Genomic DNA, 24867 nt, shown 5'->3' on the forward strand with positions numbered 1-24867 from the left:
GGTCACCCCGTTGTAGAAATCACATCAAAGCTGACACTAGAACTCAACACACTCCTCTGGCTTGCTAGCTCATGTCAAATGTCCAACCCATGTGGCATGGAAAACAGTCATCAAATGATGTTGTTGATGAAGATGATGATGACAACGATGACAATGTATTAACTGTGAAATGTTCTTGTTTTAAAATTTTCCTCTACAGATTTTCTATAGAATTCAGTGCTGGCTCTGAATTTTATAGAAATTCTATTGAGGTAAACTTTAAAATATATATATAAATTTGTGTGTGTGTAATTCTTTTATGATCATCATCTAAAGGCTATGGCCATGCTTAGGCAATGCCAGTGTTATCATCTTTTCAATGGCCTTTCTTAATGTGGTTGACTTTTGGTGAATCCAGAGTTTAGTATCACTGCCTCTTTTGAGTTTCTCGCTGTGATGTAGGATCATCTAGGATCTTGGACAGCAGAAAGCCAAGTTGATTCTTGAAAACATCTACCCCAACTCTGTGTAAATCTCTCATTTTTGGGGCCAAGATAATAAATAGCTGTTGGCCTTTGGATCACAAGCTATTGCAGTACCTGGTCCTTACTCCTGATTAAAGGAGTGGAACCTTTGGAATAGTACAATGGCATCCTGTTCAGGGACTGACATAACTTTCAATGCAATAGTTTAGTGTCAGCCTCTCTTGGATCTTCCATATATGGATCACTGCTTATCCCTCCCTTCTTTGCCCCAGTGAGTAGAATAGTAATTCTTTCAGTCACTCCCAGTCGCTTGAATATTTTATTGATTCATTCTTCTTGAAATTCTGCTTTTAAGTTGACAGTGTGGGTCAACCATAATTGAGAGTTGAGGACAATATCCTCATAGTTTCTTTGCCCTTTGTTCTCAAAGTTCTTAGAATTCATCTGGTCATTCACCAGCACCATGCCACTTTCTTGGGGATATATATATATATATATATATATATATATATACATGAAAAAATTTTTGCTTATATCAATCTCCATGTCATGCACTGTGTTAAATTCTAGGATTGCCTTCCCTTTTGGTCCAAAGTATCTATGGTGTTGCATGTTAGCACAAGTTGGCTGTTAGTGAAGGGCTTTGAATTTCCCTGCATTAAATTGTATGTTGTTTTCTTCAGCCCTTTTATATATGGAATCTAGTTCTTTCTGCAGAAGATTAGTTTTGAGAAGGTTCTTGACTGCTTGTGCTACTCTTTTGTATTGTTGATATAGCTAGTTAGAGTGGCTGTCTGTGTAACAGATGGCATGACTGAGAGAACCACTAGAAACAGCAGTGGCCCTAAGACTTCAGTCACTATCAATCTCTTCTAGGAGTGGGCTCCATTGGCTGCTACATCATGGCTTTTGTCTTTTAAGAAGTCAAAAAGCACTCACCCAGTTTTCCAACTATACTGAGTTCTTACTGCTTGTGGCATATTCCATAATCAACCCTATCAAAAGTCTTTGAAAAATTGGGACATGCCACATTTGAGCAACTCATAAGTTATTTCAACATCATCCAGTCATAATGTTGCAGGAGCTTTGTAAGGTAGCTTCTTCCTGAGCAAAAGCCTTGCCAAGTGTCAGAGAGCAAGTCATTGTCTTCAAAGAACATGATCAGCTTCCTCCTCACACTGCATTTTATGGACTTTGCTGACATGTGAGGTTAGAGAGACAGGCCTATCATTTGTAGCATCTGCTCTGCTTTCTTCTTAATGGATAGGACATATTATGCCTTCCTTTAACTTTCTGGAAAGTATACCACTTAAAAGAAAACTTTGGAAGAGGATTTTCAGTGATGTTGCTAAAGTCCATTTGCATTTTTTTTTTTTTTTTTTGGAAAATTGCTGGGAATCCATGAGGGCCAGTGGCTGAGTGTAAGCCCATTTCATCAATGGTTGATACTGCATTAGTTTCCTTTGTTTTGATGTAATCACTAATTGCTTTCCCTTCATGTAGAGCACTGGTGTCAAAGAACTCATCTGGCATATTTATTTGCAAGTATCCCAACAGAGATGTGAAAATACTTTGTGTTTGTATATGTATATGTATATATATATATATATATATATTATATATATATATATATATATATATATATATATTGGTGTGTGTGTGTGTTCGTGTGTGTGTGTGTGTTCATATGAGTGTGTGTGTGTGTTCATATGAGTGTGTGTGTGTGTTCATATGTATGTGTGTGTGTGCATATGTATGCGTGTGTGTGTATATATATATATATATATAGATATATCATCGAGCATTAACGACGATGATATCATCATCATTTAACGTCCGTTTTCCGCGCTAGCACGGGTTGGATGGTTCGACCGGGTTCTGGGAAGCCAGGGGCTGCACCAGGCTCCAGTCTGATCTGGCAGTGTTTCTACTGCTGGATGCCCTTCCTAACGCCAACCACTCCGCGAGTGTAGTGGGTGCTTTTTACGTGCCACCTGCACAGGTGCCAGGGGAGTCCGGCATCGGCCACGATCAGTTGGTGCTTTTAACGTGCCACTGGCATGGAAGCCAGCCAAGGTGGCGCTGGCATCGGCCACGTTCGGATGGTGCTTTTTATGTGCCACCGGCACAGAAGCCAGTCGAGGCAGCGCTGGTGCTTTTTATGTGCCACCGGCACAGGTATCACAACTACTATTTCCATTGATATTTATTTCGATGTTCATGTACTTGACTCAACAGGTCTCCTCAAGCACAGCGGGATGTTCTGGAATCCAAGGTACTTTGAATGGGCAGGGGCTATGCGGAACTGGTGCAGGAAGCAGCCTGGGTCTTTGCAGTCACAGCATATCTCCAGAGATCTCAGTCCTTCGCCATTGCCTCAGTGAGGCCCAACGCTCTGAGGTCATGCTTGACTACCTCATCCCATGTCTTCCTGGGTCTACCTCTCCCCCTGATACCTCCAACTGTTTGGGAGTGGCACTTCTTCACATATCTCTCCTCATCCACCCGCAGTACATGACCATACCATCGCAAGCGTCGCTCTTGCACACCACATCTGATGCTTCTTATGTCCAGCATTTCTCTCAGGGTGCTTACCCTCTGTCGTGCGCGCACACTGACATTACACATCCAGTGGATCATGCTATCATTCTTTTCAAGTCTACGCATGTCCTCTGCAGTCACAGCCCATGTTTCACTACCATGAAGCATGGCAGTTCGCACACATGCGTCATACAATCTACCTTTCACTTTGAGCGAGAGACCATTTGTCGCCAGTAGGGGTAGGAGCTTTCTGAACTTTGCCCAGGCTATTCATATTCTAGTGGTGACACTCTCTGAGCATCCACCTCCACTACTAACTTGGTCACCCAGGTAGCGGAAACTATCAACTACTTCTAGTTTCTCCCCCTGGAGTGTGATGGAATCTGTTTTCTGAGTATCTGTGGTATCTATTGTCCCTGTGCATCTGCCGCACATGAAAGCTATCTTATCAGTTAATTTCCCTTTGATGTTGCTGCACCTCTTATGTGTCCATAGCTTACACTGGGTACATCCTATGGAGTTTCTACCTACACCTTTCCTACAGATCGAGCAGGGCCATCTACCCAAGGGTGTGTGTGCTGAGTTCGCCTTTCTGCTTACTATAACTTTGGAATTTGCTACATTTACTCTAAGGCCCTTTGATTCTAACCCTTGCTTCCACACCCGAAATTTCTTTTCTAGTTCCGGTAGTGATTCTGCTATGAGAGCCAGGTCATCAGCATAGAGGAGCTCCCAGGGGCAACCTGTTTTGAATTCCTCTGTTATTGCCTGGAGGACTATGATGAATAAAAGGGGACTATGATGAATAAAAGGGGACTGTAGTTATTTCTATCTAGAGCATCACCCTTACCCTTGTAGCAGTTGACTATGGTGCTGCTACGCCAGTCATTGGGTATGACTCCATTATGAACTACCTGGTTTACAATGCGGGTGACTAGGCCATAGCCCACATAACCAGCTGTTTTAAGCATCTCAGCAGTGATTCCTGATGGGCTGGGGGCTTTACCTGGTTTCATATCCTTAATTGCCTTAACTACAAGGGAGCTGTCTATTTGGATAGCTGGTCCCTCTACTGGGTCAACATTTGGCAGGCTCTCCTCCTCCCATTCATTCTCCACATTCAGCAGTCTTTCATAATGGCTTCTCCAAGCCTCTTTCTTTTCACCAACATTAAAAGCAAGTGCCCCATCATCCATGCGGACACATATCTCTCCTGTAACATCACTATTTTCTCTCACATACTGTCTGGCAATCCGAAATACCTCAGCTCTTTGGTCCTCACGTCGCTGGACATGGCAAACTTCTTCTTTTCTGCTATGTATACCTATCGCCCAGCCTCCCTTTTGGCTACCTGGTACAGTTCCCTGCTGCCCCCATCCCTCCAGGCCTTCCAGGCCTGTTTCTTTGCACTAATACCTATGTGCCTATGTATGTATGTGTATGTTTTTATTTATATATATAATGTATATGTGTGTGTATGTGTCTATATATATATGTTTATATGTGCATGTGTGTGGTGTAAAATTCTACTGTGCGTAACATATTAAAATATAAATACTGAATGGTACTAGCTGGGATATTTTGTCTCAAGAGAAACTGAAGTGGCTTTGCTCAAAACATCAATGTATCACCTTATACAGTGTTTCAACTCAGTTTAGTCTCCTCAATGACAAATACACCAACATGTTTTGAACTAAGCTGACAAATGCTTTTTCCAGTACAGAATTTAGTAAACTAGCATATGTCAGCTTAGTTTAGGACAGGCTATTCATTACCAAGGTGGAAACACTTGTTAGGCAATGCACTGGTGTTTTGAGCAAAACGCTGTGTTTTTAATACACAAATCTCTTTCAGAAGTTTCACTGAGACACAATGTTAGAGCTAGTGATGTTCTACATTCATAGGTACCCTATAAATATTTTACACGTCATTATTTTAATCTGGGCTGTTTCAAGAACATTTGTTAATGTGTGTGTGTGTGTGTGTGTGTGTGTGTGTGTGTGTGTGTGTGTGTGTGTGTGTGCGCGCATACACATGTAAGTATGCATATTTATAGACAGACAGACATATACACATATTTATGTACATAGATGTGTATATGTACACACACACACACACACACAAAGATACAGGGAGAGATATGTATGTATTTATATGTATTTGTGTGTGTGAGTTAAAGTATAGTTATCTTTGACTGACTTCCACTTTCCATGCTGGCATGTGTCAGGCAATGGTTGTGTTGCAACACAATTCTCATTTGGTGTTACTTCCTTCCTAAATTACTCAAAAGACTATGCTTCATGGCTGGATGCCCTTCCTAACACCAGCCACTTTACAGAGTGTACTGGGTGCTTTTTACTTTGGCACCATCACTAGAGAGGACGTCTTGTCCTCAACAAGACCAAAGAATCCTCTTAACCCCGTATTGTTTCTGTCCATATGGGTGGCCACTTTATTGCCTGTACATTCAGAAGAAAGCTACTTCCCTATATAGTGGACAGATGGATTATTTGCTGGTAATGGCGTACAGTTTCATTACATGATAAGTGTCTACATTTTTTTAATCTTTCAGACCAAATGTTTAGTGTTGAGCAGGCTTTCGAGGATGAGGTTCTTCTGTACAACTTTCACAGTTTTTATTTGATGTTATAAATGAAAATGTTTTCTTTTGAGGGCAGATGCAGTTAAGTAATTTAGTCATATTTCTCTTTTAGATGCATCTGAAATAAAGTGTGACTGTTGTATCTTTATATAGAATTCTTTTCAGTCATACATTTGCACAGTTTATACCTAGGTTTGGTAGATGTTATCTAATTTTCATAATTGATGGCTTCTGCACTATTAGACATCTTTAGTATTTTTTCATTAGTAATTGGAAATTTTATATTTTTGATTTTTACCATTCCATTCCATTTGTAAGATTCATGAATATGCCCTAAAATTTTGCTCAGATTAAACAGTTCTGTAAGCAGTCAGGATCTAAAAAATATTATCTTTTTGAGAAAGACTCAGTCTGGATCAAGAAATAATCTATGTATAAGGTAGCAGGTTGTCTTAATGTGTTTATATGTATAGACACACTCACATGTATATGTGTAGAATTTCTGTGCAGACCAGGGCAAGACCCTTTGAGTAAGACTAGTAGCTACCCATGCATACAAGCTTACACCTCCCTGTGTGCCTTTGATGCTTATCAAATGGAAAAGCCACCAACTTGGCCCAGTACAGTTTCCACCAGTGCTGTCAGAGGTGTTGTATCAAAACAGAAAGAGCCAGAACAGATACTAACAAGGCATCTCACCCAGACCTCTGGAGCTGTATGTTTTCATTAATTATGAAAGGATGAAAGTTTATTCTGTGTGGGATTTGAGCTCAGAGTACAGACAATCAGAACAAATACTGTTGGACATTCCATCTGATGCTTAATGATTCTACCAACTCACTGCTTTGAAAATATAAATGTGTACATATAACATATCTATCAATTAGATAGATTAACTTACTTGGAAATGGATCATGGTATTCAATCATATAATAATATAAATAAAATATATATATATATATATATATATATATATATATATATATATATACATACATATGTGTACATACTGACATATTCTTTTACATGTTTCAGTCCAATAACTGTGGCCATGTTGGAGCACCGCCATTGTGTATAAGTACGCATATATGTGTATATGAAAGCATATATGGGTATAGGATGCCACAAAACGTAAACAACATGAAATACGAAGACAATTGTTTTTTGTGAAGGAGAGAAACAAATGGAAAACAAGACAAGTAACATAAAGAATGACCCTTCATCAGTTGTTGGCTGTTTATCTACTCCTTTACTCTCTTGTTGCTTACATATGACCACCGTCCATCTTTTTTTTTCTGCATGCGTTCATCTTTCTTTTCTTCCAATCTGTTGCATAGACCAGATGTATTCTTGTCTGTCCCCTCTCCTATCTTTTCTCTTGTCAAAGTATGTTCCTCAGTGTTCACCACCTTACCCCGTCTCACTTAGCCAGCCCTCACTATTTGTTTCACTTTCCTGTTTTTGCTACCAACTTTGACTCTCCGCAAAATCCCAAATTTTATTTTGGTTTGTGAGAGCAACTGTTTTCTGTAAGGAACATATTGTCATGAGTTGTTCGAAATGTGGAGTAGATAAACAGCCGACAACTGATGAAGGGTCGTTCTTTATGTTGCTTGTCTTGTTTTCCATTTGTTTCTCTTGTTCGCAAAAAAAACCGTTTGTCTTCGTATTTCATGTTTTTCATAATTCGGATTTCATGTTTTCATATTTCATGTTGTTTACATTTTGTGATGTCCTGTACTCATATATGCATATATATATATATATATATATATATATATATACACGTATATATGTATATATATATATATGTCAGTATGTACATATATGTATGTATATATACCTATATATATATATATATATTCATTCATGAACATGTATGTGTGTATACATGTTAATATATAAATGAATGAATAATAACAGATGAATATTGTGTCAACTCTTTACAGCTGTTTCCAATGAATTTTTAATTGATCAATGGAGACATTACATCGTCAGAAAAATCTGTTTTCATTAGGTGAATACCCGAACCACAACATTCAAAATCCAGCAAGGGTCATATAATCACGAGGAAGCACATCCCGTTGGATTTTGAATGTTTTGGTTCATGTATTCACCCGATGAAAACAGATTTTTCTGACGATGTAATGTCTCCATTGATCAATTAAAACTCCGTTGGAAACAGCTGTAGTTATTTATTCATTTATTATTCACCTCTCTCAGAACCTGCTCATTGCATAGATCTGAAGTATATTATGGACCCGGCATTTAATGCAATGTGCATTTCTTGATTAGCCTCAGGGCTCGCAATATACTCAGTTGGGTGCAGTTAATCATATACATAACCTGAATAACTGTACCTGCGTATGTATTCTTCTATTTTTGTTGTGTATACATTTTACCATTAAGTGCCTGATTCACTTGAATTTTGATCTATTATAATACGTAAATATATAGATGTATATATGTATCATCATTTATATATGGATGTATATATATGTGTGTGTGTGTGTGTAGACATATATATATATATATAATATATATATATATTATATATATATATATATTAAACAGCCGAAATCTGTGATGAGGGATCAGTTTCTGACTGAAGAATGAAGGCTTTGAATGACCCGTTTGTCTTTTTGTTCGTCCCTTCGTGTATTTCACGTTATTTATTTATGTAAAGGTTTATTATATATATATTATATATATATATATATATATACATGTGTTTGTAGTCTATATATATTATGCGAAAACAAGTAATGAGAAAATTCAGTTTAGATGAAAATATATATGTAAAAACGAGTAGTATTTATAGAAAAGGGTTGTTCTTATGGCTACTCGTTGACAGTGTGAGGTAAGAATGATTTTAGTAAAATGACATAACGTAGCTATTTCAATGTACAATGTCAGTATATGGGCCAGGGGACATAACTCTGTAAAGATGTGTAGCTAGAATCACTTTTTTTGTTGCATGAAGGAAATGTTTAAAATTAATCTAGAAAGTGTTTTCAAATATTGTTGTAATAAATGTAACGGCCATTGTATTCAGACTGCATATAAACCAGAGTGAAGGTGGTGATGGTGCATGAATGAAAGTATCTTCTTTGAAGGTCTTAACTATAAAAAGGTTAAAGAAGAGAATAGAGGAGAGATGGGAGAATCGAAGGAAAGAAGGAAAGTATAGAACGATTGGTGGGAAAGTGTTTGGTGGAGAAAAAAATAGAAGAAAGGGAAGTGGAATATGTGAGAAGATTCCTTTCTTAGAAAATGGGGCAAGGGACATCTGGTTGAAAGAAAAAATTGCTTCTGTAAGTCTTGTCTGAGCTGTGATAGCATGGAAAAAGTAAAGATTAAAATAATGAAAATTATATACACAGGGGTGGCTATGTGGTAATAAGTTTGTTTCCCAACCAATTGGTTCCAAGTTCAGTCCACTTGCATGGCACCTTGGTCAAGTGTATTCCACTGTTACCTTGGGCCAACCAAAGCCTTGTGAGTGGATTTGGTAGACAGAAACTGAAAGAAGCCTTTGTATACATGTATATATTTATGTTTGTGTCTGTGCTTGTCCACCACACCGATCACTTAACAACCGGTGTTGGTGTGTTTACATTCCTGTAACTTTGTGGTTTGGCAAAAGAGAATAAGTACCAAGCTTACAAAGAATAAGTCCTGAGGTCGATTTCTTTGACTAAAAGGTGATGCCCCAGCATGGCTGCAGTCAAATGACTGAAACAAGTAAGACAGTAAAAAAATGTGTGTGTATATATATATATGTATGTATGCATGTATAGTAGAATAAGAACTAGAAAGTTCAATATTATATATATTTGTAAAATTGAATAGAAATGGCTTTTCTGATAATTTTTCCACTTTAATAGATGTTTATAAATTATTGGATCTTTACAAGTGGTAAACACCTAATAATTTATAAACATCTAATTATTAAAGTGGAAAAATTATCAGAAAAGCCATTTCTATTCATTTTTATCAAATCTCTCTATATATAAACAGCAAAATGTCTGTCTCTGTGTGTGTCCTTTATACAAATCCACAATTTTTCAGTTAGAGGGCTCACACTTTCTATGGTCATTCAAAACCGTCCAAGGGTGGTCGTGCACATCTTTACATTTCCCCAGTCACCCCACAAAGCCATTAAAAAATCAATACAAGTGACTTTTTGTGAATTTTCTATCCAAAATCCAATCAAAATGCCTGAAACTTGATACGCCAATTGAATGCCAGCTAGCTGTATGTGATTGGTCGGAGATTTGGACAGTACTCGCGTGTATGTGCTAACGCATGCAGCTGTATATGCATGCACTAGCACTATGACCCAGCGCTGCTGGGTCAAAGTGCTGGTATATATATATATATATTGGGCTATCCCATAAATAATGCTTTTTTTAATACTACTTTTATTTCTCAAAATTAAGATAAACAAGTTCTTTTTAATCTAAAATATGCTCTCCATTTTCTACAATGCTCTTCCATCTATCTGGTAGACTTGCTAGGCCTCTCTTCCAAAATTCACTTGTCTGTGATGAAAAATACTCCTATAGGATTTATTAAGCCACAGTCAAATGACTGAAACCAGTAAAAGATAAAAGATATATACACACACACACACATGGCTTAGTGGTCGGTATGTTGCACTCCCAGTCTAGCGATCATGATTTCAATCCCTAGAGCAAGTGGTGTATTGTGTTCTGAAGCAAAGCACTTCATCTCACATTACTCTGTGATCACTTCAACACTTTTTTTTGTTGTACACTGTGCACCTGGTCTTCAAATATGAGCTAACATGTAGCACAAACATTTGACCACTATAAATAAATCATTTGAGCCAGTCATGTGGTAAAAGCTGAATGCTCATATGTCATCTTCTATGGTAGAAGCCATCATCACACATACACACACACACACACACACACATATATATGAAGGTATACATGTATGTTTATGTATTCATTCATTTGTTCTCTGTCCACTTTTCCTTGTTGAGACGGGTTAGACAAAGACTTACTGAACCATATCAAACTGTTTTTTAAGTAATATAATATTTTATGCGTGTATGTATATGTGTATATTAGTACATGTCTGTGTGTGTGTGTGTGTGTGTGAGTATCCGTGTCTGTGTGTGTACCAACACATCTGTAAGTTTACACTACTATACTTATACACACATACACACACGTGTTCATGTGTGATTGAGTAAACTTACAACATCCTGTGTTTTGTGTATATCTAAGAGTACTAGTTTATACTTTTTTTTTTTTTTGAGAGCTTTGTTTTCTATTTCAAGCAAATCAACTTGCAATCTTGGGATTTCCTTATTGGGAGATTTTTGGGGCACCTTATTTTGTCTTTCTGCCTGATGTGTTATGCATAACTGCAAAAATCAGTCACATGAAACTTTGAGAAGCCATAAAATAATTTTGGTTACCAATTTTCAATTATATACATAAATACAGACAGACAGATATACAAACATACATATACATGTATATACAGACATATAGTGGTATAGGTATCTTTTATATATCCATATATATATATTCATATATATATATATTATATCTATATAAATATATGTATATATACATATATAAATATATATATGTGTGTATATAGGTATGTCGGTGCAAACAGGAAAAATAGAACTCAAGATATGAGTATAGCCAATGCATGAAACTCTGAGACTTAGTCACTCTGTTGCTTCTACTAAATATTAATAAGAATGTGTGTGTGTGTGTGTATATGTATACATATATTTGTGTGCGTGTGTATATATATATAATTTTAAAAAATACATTATTACATTAACAGCCCTTAATGTAATATGTATGCATATATATATATATATATACATGCATACATATATATATATATATATATATATATATATACACACATATATGTATATATACCATGTTCTGTTTTTTTTAAATGTATTTATGTGTGTGTGTTCATACATATACTATATGTATGTGTGTGTGTGTATATATATATATATAATATATATATATATATAATATATATATATATATATAATATATATATATATAATGTGTGTGTGTGTGTGTGTGTATATACGTTTAAATATTTGTTGTGCAAGAATTTTTATGTGAAGTTGTGTGTTGAAACAGATATTGTTATATTTCAGAATGGTCATATTGCCAGTTTAGCCAATAAAAACACACGCGCTATATATTTGGTGTTATTTTGCTTCAGTGATATTTATTTTTTACATTAATCTTAATCTTATAAGGTTAAATAAATAACACCAAATATATAGTGCGTGTGTTTTTATTGGCTAAACTGGCAATATGACCATTCCGAAATATAACAAAATGTGTATATATATATATATATATATGTATGTATATACACACACAGACACATGTGTAAGCACATAAATGCCAAACAAAGTGGAAAAAAATAGTACTTGACTACCAGGGGTAGAGTAATATGCTTTTTTTTTATTAGAGCTGCAACAACATTACAAAAAAACTGCAGACCTTATGGCATACATGGCACTGGCAGATATGCACAAATAGATAGGTAGAATAGTTAGTGTACATGCTATTGTTCTATTTAACAAAGATCCTTTACATTTACATTATGCATATATGGTAGAATCATAGTGTTGAATATATAACTATTCTCTCTGTTTAACCAAAATCATTTTGAATTGTTTTCTTTTCCTTCTCTTTATAGCAATTATCTACTGTGCTTACCCAAGGACAACCTACATTAGCTGTATCAGGGATACCTCTTTCTCAACTTACCCAAAGTCCTGCTGTAAGCTTACATTTATTTGCATTTTATCTTTTGATTTGTTGAATTTTCTTCTTTGTTTTCGCTTAATTAGAATAGATCTATTCTGACGGAGCAGATCTGTAAACAAAGTTGTTACAGATAGGGAACACCTCATTGAATTGTTCTGATTCTAGGTTTGTTTTTTAACTGTTTAACATTCAGATTATTCCGTGAAATATGATACTTATTTATTCATATTGTTCTGAATTAATCATGCTTTATCTCATGGCTTTAAGACTTTGATGATGTGATTGTTTATTTTTAAAATTACATTGTAGGGTAGGTGTGAGAGGCTGGACCTTGACAGTTTGAATATAAAACTGAATATTTAGGCCGGCTATGGCTGGTTTAAATGCTAAAGGTTAAAGCCAGTAGTACATGCTTCGAAGGGGATTTGGCTTCAATTTCTTGTGGGTTCTGTAACTGTATAGAGATTTTCCTATCAGGAAAGGGTTGACATCTCTCTTTCTTTATCTATTAGTCTACCTGCCCCTCTCTATCTATCTAACTATCTATTTATCTGTCTGCTCTCTCTCTCTCTTCCTCTCCCCCCTCTCTCTCTCACCTATATTTCATTTTCAAAAATGATAAAAAGTAGATCTAAGGTTTAATTACATTCAGAGGAAACCAATGTGTGAATGTTAACTCTTAAATTCCCGCCGTTCTCTCTCTTTATAAATTAGAAACTAGAGAATTTAATGAAGTGTAATTAGTCCAAGATAAAAAAAAACATAACAATATAAATTATTGCATGAATCTGGATGAAATATTTTGATTCAGTACAATAATCATTGGTGTACATTGTTACTGTAGGTTTAACCTTTTTGTCATGTCACTGTCACCTGCCCAGGTAAGTTAGATACAGTTAAATTGATTACACATAGGTATTTTTACATATATTTATGAGATATCAATTTCCTGTCTCAGAACTGAATTTGAGCTCCAGTTAGTCTTATAACTTGGAGCTGCACAATTCCCATCAGAAAAAAGAATGTTAAGATATGCCCTCATCTCCACTATTCAAAAATACTGTAAAATTAAGTTACATTCTCCTCATGAATTCACTAGTATCCAGAGACCTAAAATATATCAGTTCATTGTCGTTGCTGTTGTTGTTTTATAATGATCCTAGCCACATAGTAATGAAAGTATTGATGCAATTTTAAGTTTGTGATAACACTACTTTTGCTCAAAATCATAAATCCTGATATTACTTTGATAATGGATGTTTATAGAGGACGCTGAAATATCACTAATTTTCTCCAATTCTAAGCTCCATTTCTTTAATTAAATCATAAATAGATAATATAACTGAATTCTAATTCATTTCTTGAGGCATTTTCAAACATAATGGCATTTATGCCATTATGTTTGAAAATCAAAGGCACAAAAATCCAAAGAAGTTAACCCGATAAAATGCAAAAAAATAGAGATTTAGTGCTAACAAGAAATCTCCTTTCTAAATTAAGGTTAGACTGTTTCACAGAAGAGTGCTTAGTACCAGATTTTCCATGACCAATAATAATATTTGAATTGCAGTTACATTTAGCTCAGGACTTGGCAACAGATGCACTTATTTGCTGTACCTTTATTGCAACAACTAAACACAACATATTCAATGACTAGAGATTATCATCATCATCATCATTTAACTTCTGCCTTCCATGCTGGCATGGGTTGGATGGTTTGGCAGAAGCTGACCAGGCAGGAGACTGCACCAGACCTCTGTGTCTGTTTTGGGACAGTTTTTACAGCTGAGTGGACAGAGTGCTTTTTGCATGGCACAAGCACCAGCGAGGTCAGTTTTGGCATGGTTTTTACAGCAGGATGCCCTTCCAAATGCCAACCACTCTACAGTGTGGACTGGGTGCTTTTTGGCACCAACACTGGCAGGGTCACCAAGTAATCTGCAAGACAAAGATCCTTTGAGAGAGGAGAGGAGGCATTAGAGGAGGTGATCTTGTGTCAGATAATGAAAGGTTATAGTGAGACAGAGAGACAGAAACAGGTGTCTTGCTGTAGAGGAGGTACATGGTTACCCAGCCAGAGAAAGAGTGAGAGGGTGATCAAAAATGAGGACAGAGACAGGTGCACTGCTGTAAAGAAGATATATTGATGGTAATACTTCTTACCTTTTAATTGCTTCAGTAATTGGACTGTGGCTTTGAAGGGTTTCACTCAAACAAACGAACCCTAGTACTTACTCTTTACTCTTTTACTTGTTTCAGTCATTTGACTGCGGCCATGCTGGAGCACTGCCTTTAATTGAGCAACTCGACCCCGGGACTTATTCTTTTGTAAGCCCAGTACATATTCTATCGGTCTCTTTTGCCGAACTGCTAAGTAACGGGGACATAAACACACCAGCATCGGTTGTCAAGCAATGCTAGGGGGACAAACACACACACACAAACACACACACGCATATATATATATATACATATATACGATGGGCTTCTTTCAGTTTCTGTCTACCAAATCCACACACAAGGCTTTGGTTGGCCCGAGGCTATAGTAGAAGACACTTGCTCAAGGTGTCACGCAGTGGGACTGGACCCGGAACCATGTGGTTGGTAAACAAGCTACTTACCACACAGCCACTCCTGCGCCACTTACATTTTTTAAAAATTATTTTTTTAAAGTCTGTTACTTATTCTGTCGGTCTCGTTCGCCTAACAACCAAGTTATGGAGATGTAGACAAACCAATATCTATATAACTTATATTAGGGATTAACTTACTCTATATAGATATCCCTGTCCTTTTTTTTCTCACTGCCTGCAGGATAGGATAGTCTGCAAAATGTCCCTATGCTTAACCCTTTTCTTTATTTCTCCGATCTACTTGTATGACCAACAGACTTTATATCTCATTATGAGCATTCACATGTAGATTTAAGTTGATGTGATCTAATTGAGCTGTTGTCTGGAACTTTCTAAAGCAACAAGAAGTGTCTGCTGTGAAAATTCTTAGGAAAATGGGCACAAACAATATGAATTGAGTTGAATGCAATTGGTATTTCTATAATTTGCAGCAAAGTAAAATAATTATTCTATGATTGTACCTCTTCCAGAATAATAGGCTGTCAAATAATAAGGTACGCAAAAGTAGAGGTTTGTTTTCTATGAAAACCGACAATGATCATGAATAATTTGTAATTGTGATTTAAAAGATTTATTGGTCTATTGTTTTTACATATGGCTCCATATGAAAGAGGATGGTATACTACAAATCTTCAGGGTGAGATATCATTAGATGTCAAAATGGTATATCACCTATGTCAGGACAATGTAGCTTAGATATCACAATGGTATATCATAATGATATGTCACAATGGTATGTCACCAAATATCACAATAATATATCACCAGATGTCATGATGGTATATCACCAGATGTCAATGATATATCATCAGATCTCACTAGATGTCATGATGGTATATCACCAGATATCATGTTGGTATATTGCAACAGTATACTACCAGATGTCACAATGATATTTCTCCAGATGTCACAATGTTATTTCACCAGATATCACAAGATGTCACAATTGTATATTACCAGTTGTCAGATGCTGTTAAAAAGTTTGAATAAGAATTTTTCAGGAACATTATCAAGGCTTTTTGGTTTTCTTTTTTTTATTATTGAGACAATAGACCTCTACCTACCATCTCAGACAATGTTCATAAAATTAATTCAGTGTGATTTAAAGGTAAGCAACAAATGTATAATACAGAAAAAACATTAAACAATTTTGTTTTAAATTACAACTTTTAACTGAAACTTTCTAAGCAACATAAATGAAATGTTTAAAATACGTTTTTTATTGATTTCAGAATTTGTTCCCCCAGTTGTTTTTAACTCCAGCTCAAAAACAATTACATAAACAACTCAAATTCAAATCTCAGCAACTGCAACAAACAATTCTCAGACAACAAGAAGAGCTGAGACAAATCACCGAGGAACTTACTCTAGCACAACAGTTCATGCCAATTACTGATGCTGCAACTCCAGGTAAGAATTTCTTCATATTTTTATTTCTTGGAAAAGTGAGTGAGGAGCAAACTGATGTGTAAAACTGGTATCCTGATTTTAATAACATTCCACCTTATTCAGGATGCACCACTCTATATAGTACACATCAAGCACCATTTGTATTACAATATCTAAGGCGATGAGATAGCAGAATCATTATCATGCCAGGCAAAATGCTTAGTGGCATATTGCCTGTCTTTATGTTCTGAAGTCGACCGTCTTTCATCCTTTTAGGGTTTGTAGAATAAGTATCAGTTGAGCATTAGTGTCTGTGTAAATTGACTTACCTCAACACCCAAAATTGTTGGCTTTGTGCCAAAATTTTAAATCAGCGTTGTGATAAAAGTGTTAAACCTTGGACAAGACACACCACTCTATATAAATACACATCTTACACCATTAGTTTTAACCCTTTCGTTACTGTATTTATTTTGAGATGCACTGTGTTTCTTTCAATTATTTTAAATATAACAAAGAATTTAGTAAAATAACTTAGTTATCATTAACCTAGTGTTAGGAATGTAAATTGTGACTAAGGCTTGGTGGAATATTTTAATTCAAAACTTACGAAAACAAGACATTTTACCACAGAGCCTGAGCTGGTTTTGGCCGGGTTAGTAACAAAAGGGTTAAAATAGATAAAATATTAGATAAAATATTAAACCTTAAATTAGACACACCACTTTATATAAATACACTAACATGAGTATGATTATAAAACACTAAATAAGTAAATCTTTGGCAAGTCTTTCTATTAGATCTATGAACATATCAAGTAATTTAAATAGTTCATCTAAAATATGCAGAATTTTATCTTTCTGGTGTTAGCCTTTCTCTTGGAGAGAGAACAACCATCTTTTTTTTGTTTTTGTTTTTCCATCAGTCAGCATTTTAGATAACATAGTAAATGGATTTTGCAAGCTGTTTAAATGTTTTAGCAAACAGTTTATGCTTAATTAGATGAGTCATCATTTTTCTATCTGATATGATGCTAATTAACCTTTGTCAGTTAATTAAAAGTTGATAGGCATAGGAGTGGCTGTGTTGTAAGTAGCTTGCTTATGAACCACATGGTTCCGGGTTCAATCTGACTGTGTGGCACCTTGGGCAAGTGTCTTCTACTATAGCCTCGGGCCAACCAAAGCCTTGTGAGTGGATTTGATAGACAGAAACTGAAAGAAGCCCGTTGTATATATATATATGTGTGTGTGTTTGTGTGTCTGTGTTTGTCCCCTTAACATCGCTTGACAACCGATGCTGGTGTATTTATGTCCCCGTAACTTAGCGGTTCGGCAAAAGAGACCGATAGAATAAGTACTAGGCTTACAAAGAATAAGTCCTGGGGTCAAATTATTCGACTAAAGGCGGTTCTCCAGCATGGCCAAAGTCAAATAACTGAAACAAGTAAAAGAGATCATGTGACTAAGTTTTAGCACAATTTGAATTTAATCCTTTAGGTACCAACCTGCCCCTGCCCCTATGATTCAAAATTTCTGTTCTAAAGTGAGCTAAATTGGAACCTATCATCTCTAATTTTATGTTCAAAACACCAGTTTATTAACAACAGCTATTTTCACTAAATTCTTTGTAAATTTTCAAAATTAATTGAAACAACTGCTGTATACTACAACAGAAATAGTGCAATGAAAGTTTATGAACATTAAAATATGTCACTTCAACCCATATGATGCCAATCCAACTGAAACCACCCCTGGTTTTATAACACAAGCTTACTGCTTTGAAGAGATCTAAAAACCTTCCATCAAAATTTGTGCTAATTTATGTTCTAAATACTAGCTTAATAATGACTTTTTAAAAATTGAGGCACCCTTCACTCCTCGGTATAACCTCAGTTTTATGTTGTGTATTTCTACCAATAACGTCAATGTAATTGAGTAATTTTCATCCTTTATTAGGGTGCAAAGCTCATCATCATTTAATCTGTTTTTCATGCTAACATAGTGTTGTGGAAAGGTCCTGAACACCTCCATGTGACTGAAAGTGGACTAATGGATTGCAATAAATCAAGAACTGTGTCAACTGTCCATGACAGTTGACAGTGTTGGTTGACCATATTGGTTACTGTGTTAGTGCAATGTGCGTTGGTTTAATATCATACCTATGTTCAAGTAGTATGGAGTACGTTTTGTGTAAACATAATAATTCTGCAATAGGTTATTTTAAATAACCACATTCGAATATTTATTTGAGTTATACTATTTTACATGCAACATGTACACACACTTCATAACACATAGATTGAACCATTTGACAAGGAACTGGCAAGCTATAGAACTGCACCAGGCTCCAATTGTCTGTTTTGGCATGGTTTCTATGGATGGATGCTCTTTCTAACACCAACTGCCTTACACTATGTACTTACACTATGCACTGGGTACTTTTTTATGTGGCAACATGTAAAAAGTCTCTAAAATATAACACATCTAATATGACATGGTAATTAGTACCATAGTAGCAGCTAGCGAAGTCTACCCAGAATTGAGAATCAATTTTAAAAATGAGTGGAATGTGTCTGTAAATCTTGTATTTGGTCTTGTGCTCACTCTATGAAATGTTTTATACAGTCATGTGTAGCTTACTATTGTTTCATAGTCCATGTTTTGGATTATGACAAAGTTATTTCATTAATTCCAAAATTAACAGAAGCAGAGGCAGTGTTTTTCAACAGAAATAGGTGACAAAAAGTTAAAGTGACCTAAATCAATGCCTTTCACTAAAAGTTCATGTTAATTTATGTTCCAAACAATAGCTTAATAATGACGAAGTTACTTTATTAAATGTTTTATTTCAAAATTACTTAATTAAAACAAAGACAGTGTATTGCAACAAAAATATGGTAACAAACTAGTTAAAGTGGTCTAAATTAAAATCTTCCTTCAAAATTTTTTGTTAAACACCAACTTAATAATAACAACAAAATTATTTTATCAAATTGTTCACTATTTTTAAAGTTAATTGAAATAAAAGCAGTATATTCATACCTAAACATCCAATTCATTAAATTTTATGAAGTTAAATTATTAATTTGGTTCTCTTTTATATTTCCAGGAACACAGATGTTGATGATGAATCCCACATTTACTTCACAGACAACAGATGTTCACAACACACCTTCCACTTCCCAGTTTAATATTTTGCAACACCCTGTCACCATCCAGCAACCAGTACAGCAGCAATTTTTGCCTTTCCAAATACTTCCCACTACCTCTGGACAAATTCTACGTCAGTCACCTAGTTCCAGTACACCTAATGTACATCAGCAACCACAGCAGTGATACACAGAAAATAATAGTGCTGGGAATTATATATATATATATATATATATATATATATTTATATACACACACACATATACACATTCTTAGACACTCGTGCATACACATGTATACACACATATGCATGTAAATGTGTTTATGTAATATGACATGTGTTTGTATATGTACATACAAAGATATATATATACACATGTGCACATATGCTTCTGTCTGTGTATACACACACACACACATCCTTGTATATACATATATGCATACATATAAATAAACATATATTTATTTATATATAACTATGCATTTATATATATTTATATATATATTATATATATACATCTATATAAACATACACACATACACATATACATGTGTTTGTGTGTATGTGTGTGTGTGTGTGTGTGTGTTTGTGTGTGTATGGCAAATCTTTATAATGAACTAGTCTCATATATTATAAATTGAATAATTGTAAATCCAAGTCTGAACTTTGGCAAGCAAATATTACACATACACACACACACACAGCTATTAATATAAATACATGTGCATTAGCACTTGAAAACATATGAATTTGTGGTGGTGGGGGTGGGAAAAGATTGTCTAATTTAGCAACAATAGTAATAATATTAACATTGATGATGATGATGATGATGATTCCTTTGTTGTTGCCACAAGGAGATACAAATAATAATAATAATAATAATAATAATAATATTGGGGGTGTTTTTGAAAGAGGATAAAAAAAATAGTCAATTACAATTATGAATATATTTCCTCTACATTAATTTAAACATTGTTCCCTTTTACCATATTTTTATTTTATTATTCTGGATTAAAACGTTTTAAATATTTTCATTTTGGTTTTTTTTTATACTCCCCCCACACATAAACATACATATATACATACATGCAAGCACTTTGTATATTCTATTATTATTATTATTATTATTATTATTTAATTTTTTTTTTATTATTATTATTATTATTATTATTATTATTATATTATTATTATTATTATTATTTATTATTATAATAATAATAATAATAATTATTATTATTATATTTTAAAAGGATTGACATAACTCCTCACAGGGGTAAAATAGACAAGGCAAAGAGCACGATGTGATTGCAATAGATGTTTTATTGGTTGAACGATATTTCAATAGCTAGCCTGCCTTTGGTCAAGTCAAAAATGAAAATGATACATAGAAATTCAAATTCAAAATTTGAACGAGGCAACCAGTGTTCTCATATTGATGGAATGGCATCATCAGCCTTCAATTTTCAACTTTACAACTGACAAAAAGAAAAAGAAGTACAGTACTGGTTGTCTCGTTCAAATTTTTATAGAAATTTGAATTTCTATAATTCTGAATTTCTATGTATCACTTTTCATTTTGAACTTGACAAAGACAAGCTAGATGTCAAAATATCGTTCAAACAATAAAACATCTATTGCAATTGCATCACGCTCTTTGTATTGTCTGTTGTTTTTATTATTATTATTATTATTATTATTATTATTATTATTATTATTATTGTTATCATTATTATTATTATGTACACCAAAAGCACACTGTGTCCTCCAGATATATCTTTTATATACATATATATATTACTTATAAGATAAGAAAGGAGAAAGAAAAAAGAAAAAAAAGACAAGAATCATGAACTTTTGCAGTTGAATCATTCAATCTCAACATCTTAACATTTTGGTACTCTTCAGGAATTCTTTGATTTCTTACATTTGTTATCAGAAAACAGTTACATACATACACACATATATATATACATATATACACACACACACACACATACATATATATATATATATATATATATGTGTGTGAGTGTGTGTGTATATATAATCACAACAAATTTTCAATTTTTTTTTGTTCATAACTTTTATTCTTTTCCTGGTTAAATTTCTTGATTGTTTTTTTAAAGGAAAATTTTTGATCTCATTATTTGTAAAATTCAGGAAATAGCAAAACCATTGTATTATATATTTCTCCCATCTCTCTCTCTCTCTCTCTCTCTCTCTCTCTGTTTGTTTTTCAAGTTCTAAGAAATAATTTTTTTTCCCCATTACCATTGTATAAGTCAATATTTCATTTCTACTGGTTACAACGTGTTTTTTTTTTCGCGTTTCTTATTTAAAATGAACTTGTTTTGATTTTTGGATTTATTTACATTTAAACAAACATACAGTTACTAATAAAAAATAATATAATTACTAATTCTCTAAGATATACAGAATAAAAGAGAGAAAGAGAGATGCGTGCACGTTTATAAATGGAGCAAATGGTAGTATGAGAGATATTTTCACAATATTTCAAACATTCTATAAATGATACATATTGATAAATGATATATATTTCACAACATGACATGTAAATTTTAGTCAGTTGATAAGATTGACTTCTCTCACATCTCGCAATGTCTTAATGTTGCAACTTTAAGAAAGAAAAAAAAAACAGAAGGAAAAAAAATAGGTCCATTCATACCCCATCTCCCATGGTGCTTAATTTCTGTTAATGAAAGCCCCCTGGGTAGCATGAGGAGAAGAAATAGACATCATTAACAAGAATGTTGTGCAAATCAATCATAGTTTGTTGATACTACTACCACTAATAATAATAATAGTAATAACAATAATAATAATAATAATAATAATAATAATAACAATCAGACAACAAGTAGATATAAAAATGGTGTTTTGATGAATTTCTGTTGACATTTCATTAATTTTTTTTTTTTTTTAATTTTAAAAAAATTATGGGGAAAAAGAATTCCATAATTGCATTTCTTTGCCTCTGTGTGCTATTCATGTGTGTTTTTACTTAGTGCAAATGAGTGTATGCATGTGTGTACACGTGTGTGTATGTATGCATTCTTGTGTGTGTATATATTAATGTAAGTATATGCCTGTATATATGTATAGTTGTGTGCTATATATAAAAACAAAAATCTAAAATTTGTTAAGTTTATATAAAGTATATTCATATTTTGAATACTTAAAAAAAAATTCCCCTGCCCCCTAAAAACAAAAAACAAAATAAACAATCATGAAATTCCCTCCCAAAATTCTTCCTATAATTTACCATTATGAAATGTTACTGTATAATATTAAGTTGATTTTAAAATATTGTTAACATAACATCTCTATTGAAAGTTGATATATCTTGTTACAAAGTTTGTTAGTCCAACCAATTCTATATACATGTATTAGTTATATGAAATAATTCGCTATAAATGATATTCTGTCATCATCTGGCAATAAATTACCATCCCTTACATTTAAAAATGGCACTTGATAATATATGTATATTTTTTAAACTGTGTTCTTTTTAAATTTATTCATAGACATCCACAGCACATATGCTCATTATCATATATATATATATATATATATACATATATATATATATATATTATATAATATATATATATGTGTTGTAATATATATATATATATATATATATATATAATATATGTGTGTATATATATATATAATAATATATATACTATTATTATTATTTCTTTTTAACTCAGGTTTTGTTGGAACTTCTGGAGTCCTTGCATGTGTAGCAGGCTTGCTACCTGCAGCCTATCGCACCATGCTATCTGTTCTTTTCAACTAATACTTTCCTGATGACTTTGATCATGTTAAATGAGGCAAACCTTTTATAACAGTTCTGCAAGACACTATTCCAATGTCTTTTATATTCCTCTTGATGCCTTCTGATACTATCCACAAGGATCCAACAATAATTGGCACTATCTTCACTTTCATTTTCCACAGTCTAGCTATCTTGTACTTAAGAGGATTGTATATGTCTAATATTTGTCTTCCTTCTTGACTATTTGTGTGTCAAAGGGACACATATCAATTATAGAGCACATGTGGTCTACTTAGTCCACCACTACTACTTCTGGCTTGTTGTGCTTAAGCACCTAATCTATTTGGATTGGAAAATCCCACAGGATTTTGCAGGTCTCTGACTCTGCCACTCTCTGTGATTTGTGCTCATACCATGTCTTATCTCTCTCTAACTCTCACTTTTCACACAGTTTCCAATGTAGCATTTTTGCTACCTCATTGTGTCGCCACAACTTATATTGGTTTCAGGCAAGTTTACGGGATTCGTTCATGATTTGGGCAATTGTTTTGTCAACTCTAAATAGATTTGGCACAGTGGAGATACTTGATTATTCCTAAGATTCACCCTCCAGTTTTTGGCCAAGGCTTGGTCTTGTGCTGCCAATATTGTGCTCTCAGTCTGACCACACCTTTTTTATTTCAATTTCCAGGTCCTTATATTTACATAATTTGTCAAATTCCTTAACAGATATATCTTTACCAGTGGGAACACTTATATCTATTAGTCTACAAGTATTTTCTTCCCTGTCTTTAATGACTGTCTGGTCGATTAGCCTGGATCATTCTGTTGATGTTGACTGGAAAATCCCAGAGGATAGTGACGTTTTTAACTTTTACGACTGGCTCAGGATGATGTTCATACCTGAAAGCAGGTGTGCTGATTTTGTAGTGTTTCCAATGTAAATACTGTCCTATCCTATCGTGGCGATATTTGTATTCATTTGATGTCAGCACAGGACATCTCTAGATGAGATGGTCTATCGTTTCGTCAAATATATCGCAGATTCTGCATTTAGGGTCAGAACTGTTTTGAAGAACATTAGCCTGGTAGTTTTTGGTAAGCAAACTTTGATCTTGCGCTGCCAATATGAAACCTTCAGTCTCCCTATTATTATTATTATTATTTCTTTTTATTACAGGTTTTGTTGGAGCTCCTGGAATCTTGCATGCATAGTAGGTTTGCTACCTGCAGCCTACGATACCATGCTATCCATTCTTTTCAATTATTATGAATATTATTATTGTCATTATTATTACTATTATTATTATTATTCATACCTGAAATATTCAGGACAAAACAATGATGCATACCTCTCTTCAAAACATTAACCCCTACATATGAAAGCTGTTTTCATGTCCATGTGTACAAGAATGTGTTATGGAAATTAGATGTACTCATCATTATTTCATACACACACACACACACACACACATACACATACACA

General features: G+C 34.1%; 1 protein-coding gene across 10 annotated transcripts in view; it reads left to right on the top strand.

Annotated features, from left to right (window-relative positions):
- Nucleotides 1–19870, top strand: part of LOC115222634 (circadian locomoter output cycles protein kaput) — a 129043-nt gene extending 109173 nt beyond the window's left edge. For 8 of the 10 annotated variants that reach the window (XM_036511723.1, XM_036511715.1, XM_036511716.1 and 5 more), the window contains 3 exons: nucleotides 12334–12417; nucleotides 16270–16447; nucleotides 19538–19870. In XM_036511723.1, the coding sequence (XP_036367616.1) occupies nucleotides 12334–12417; nucleotides 16270–16447; nucleotides 19538–19764 (489 nt within the window). In that variant the 3' untranslated portion in view covers nucleotides 19765–19870. The remainder of the gene's footprint in view (nucleotides 1–12333; nucleotides 12418–16269; nucleotides 16448–19537) is intronic. The other 2 variants (XM_036511722.1, XM_029792946.2) reach the window with 2 other exon arrangements.
- The last annotated feature ends 4997 nt before the right edge of the window (nucleotides 19871–24867 follow it).

Source organism: Octopus sinensis, linkage group LG20, assembly GCF_006345805.1.
Source record: "Octopus sinensis linkage group LG20, ASM634580v1, whole genome shotgun sequence".
NCBI lineage: Eukaryota > Metazoa > Mollusca > Cephalopoda > Octopoda > Octopodidae > Octopus > Octopus sinensis.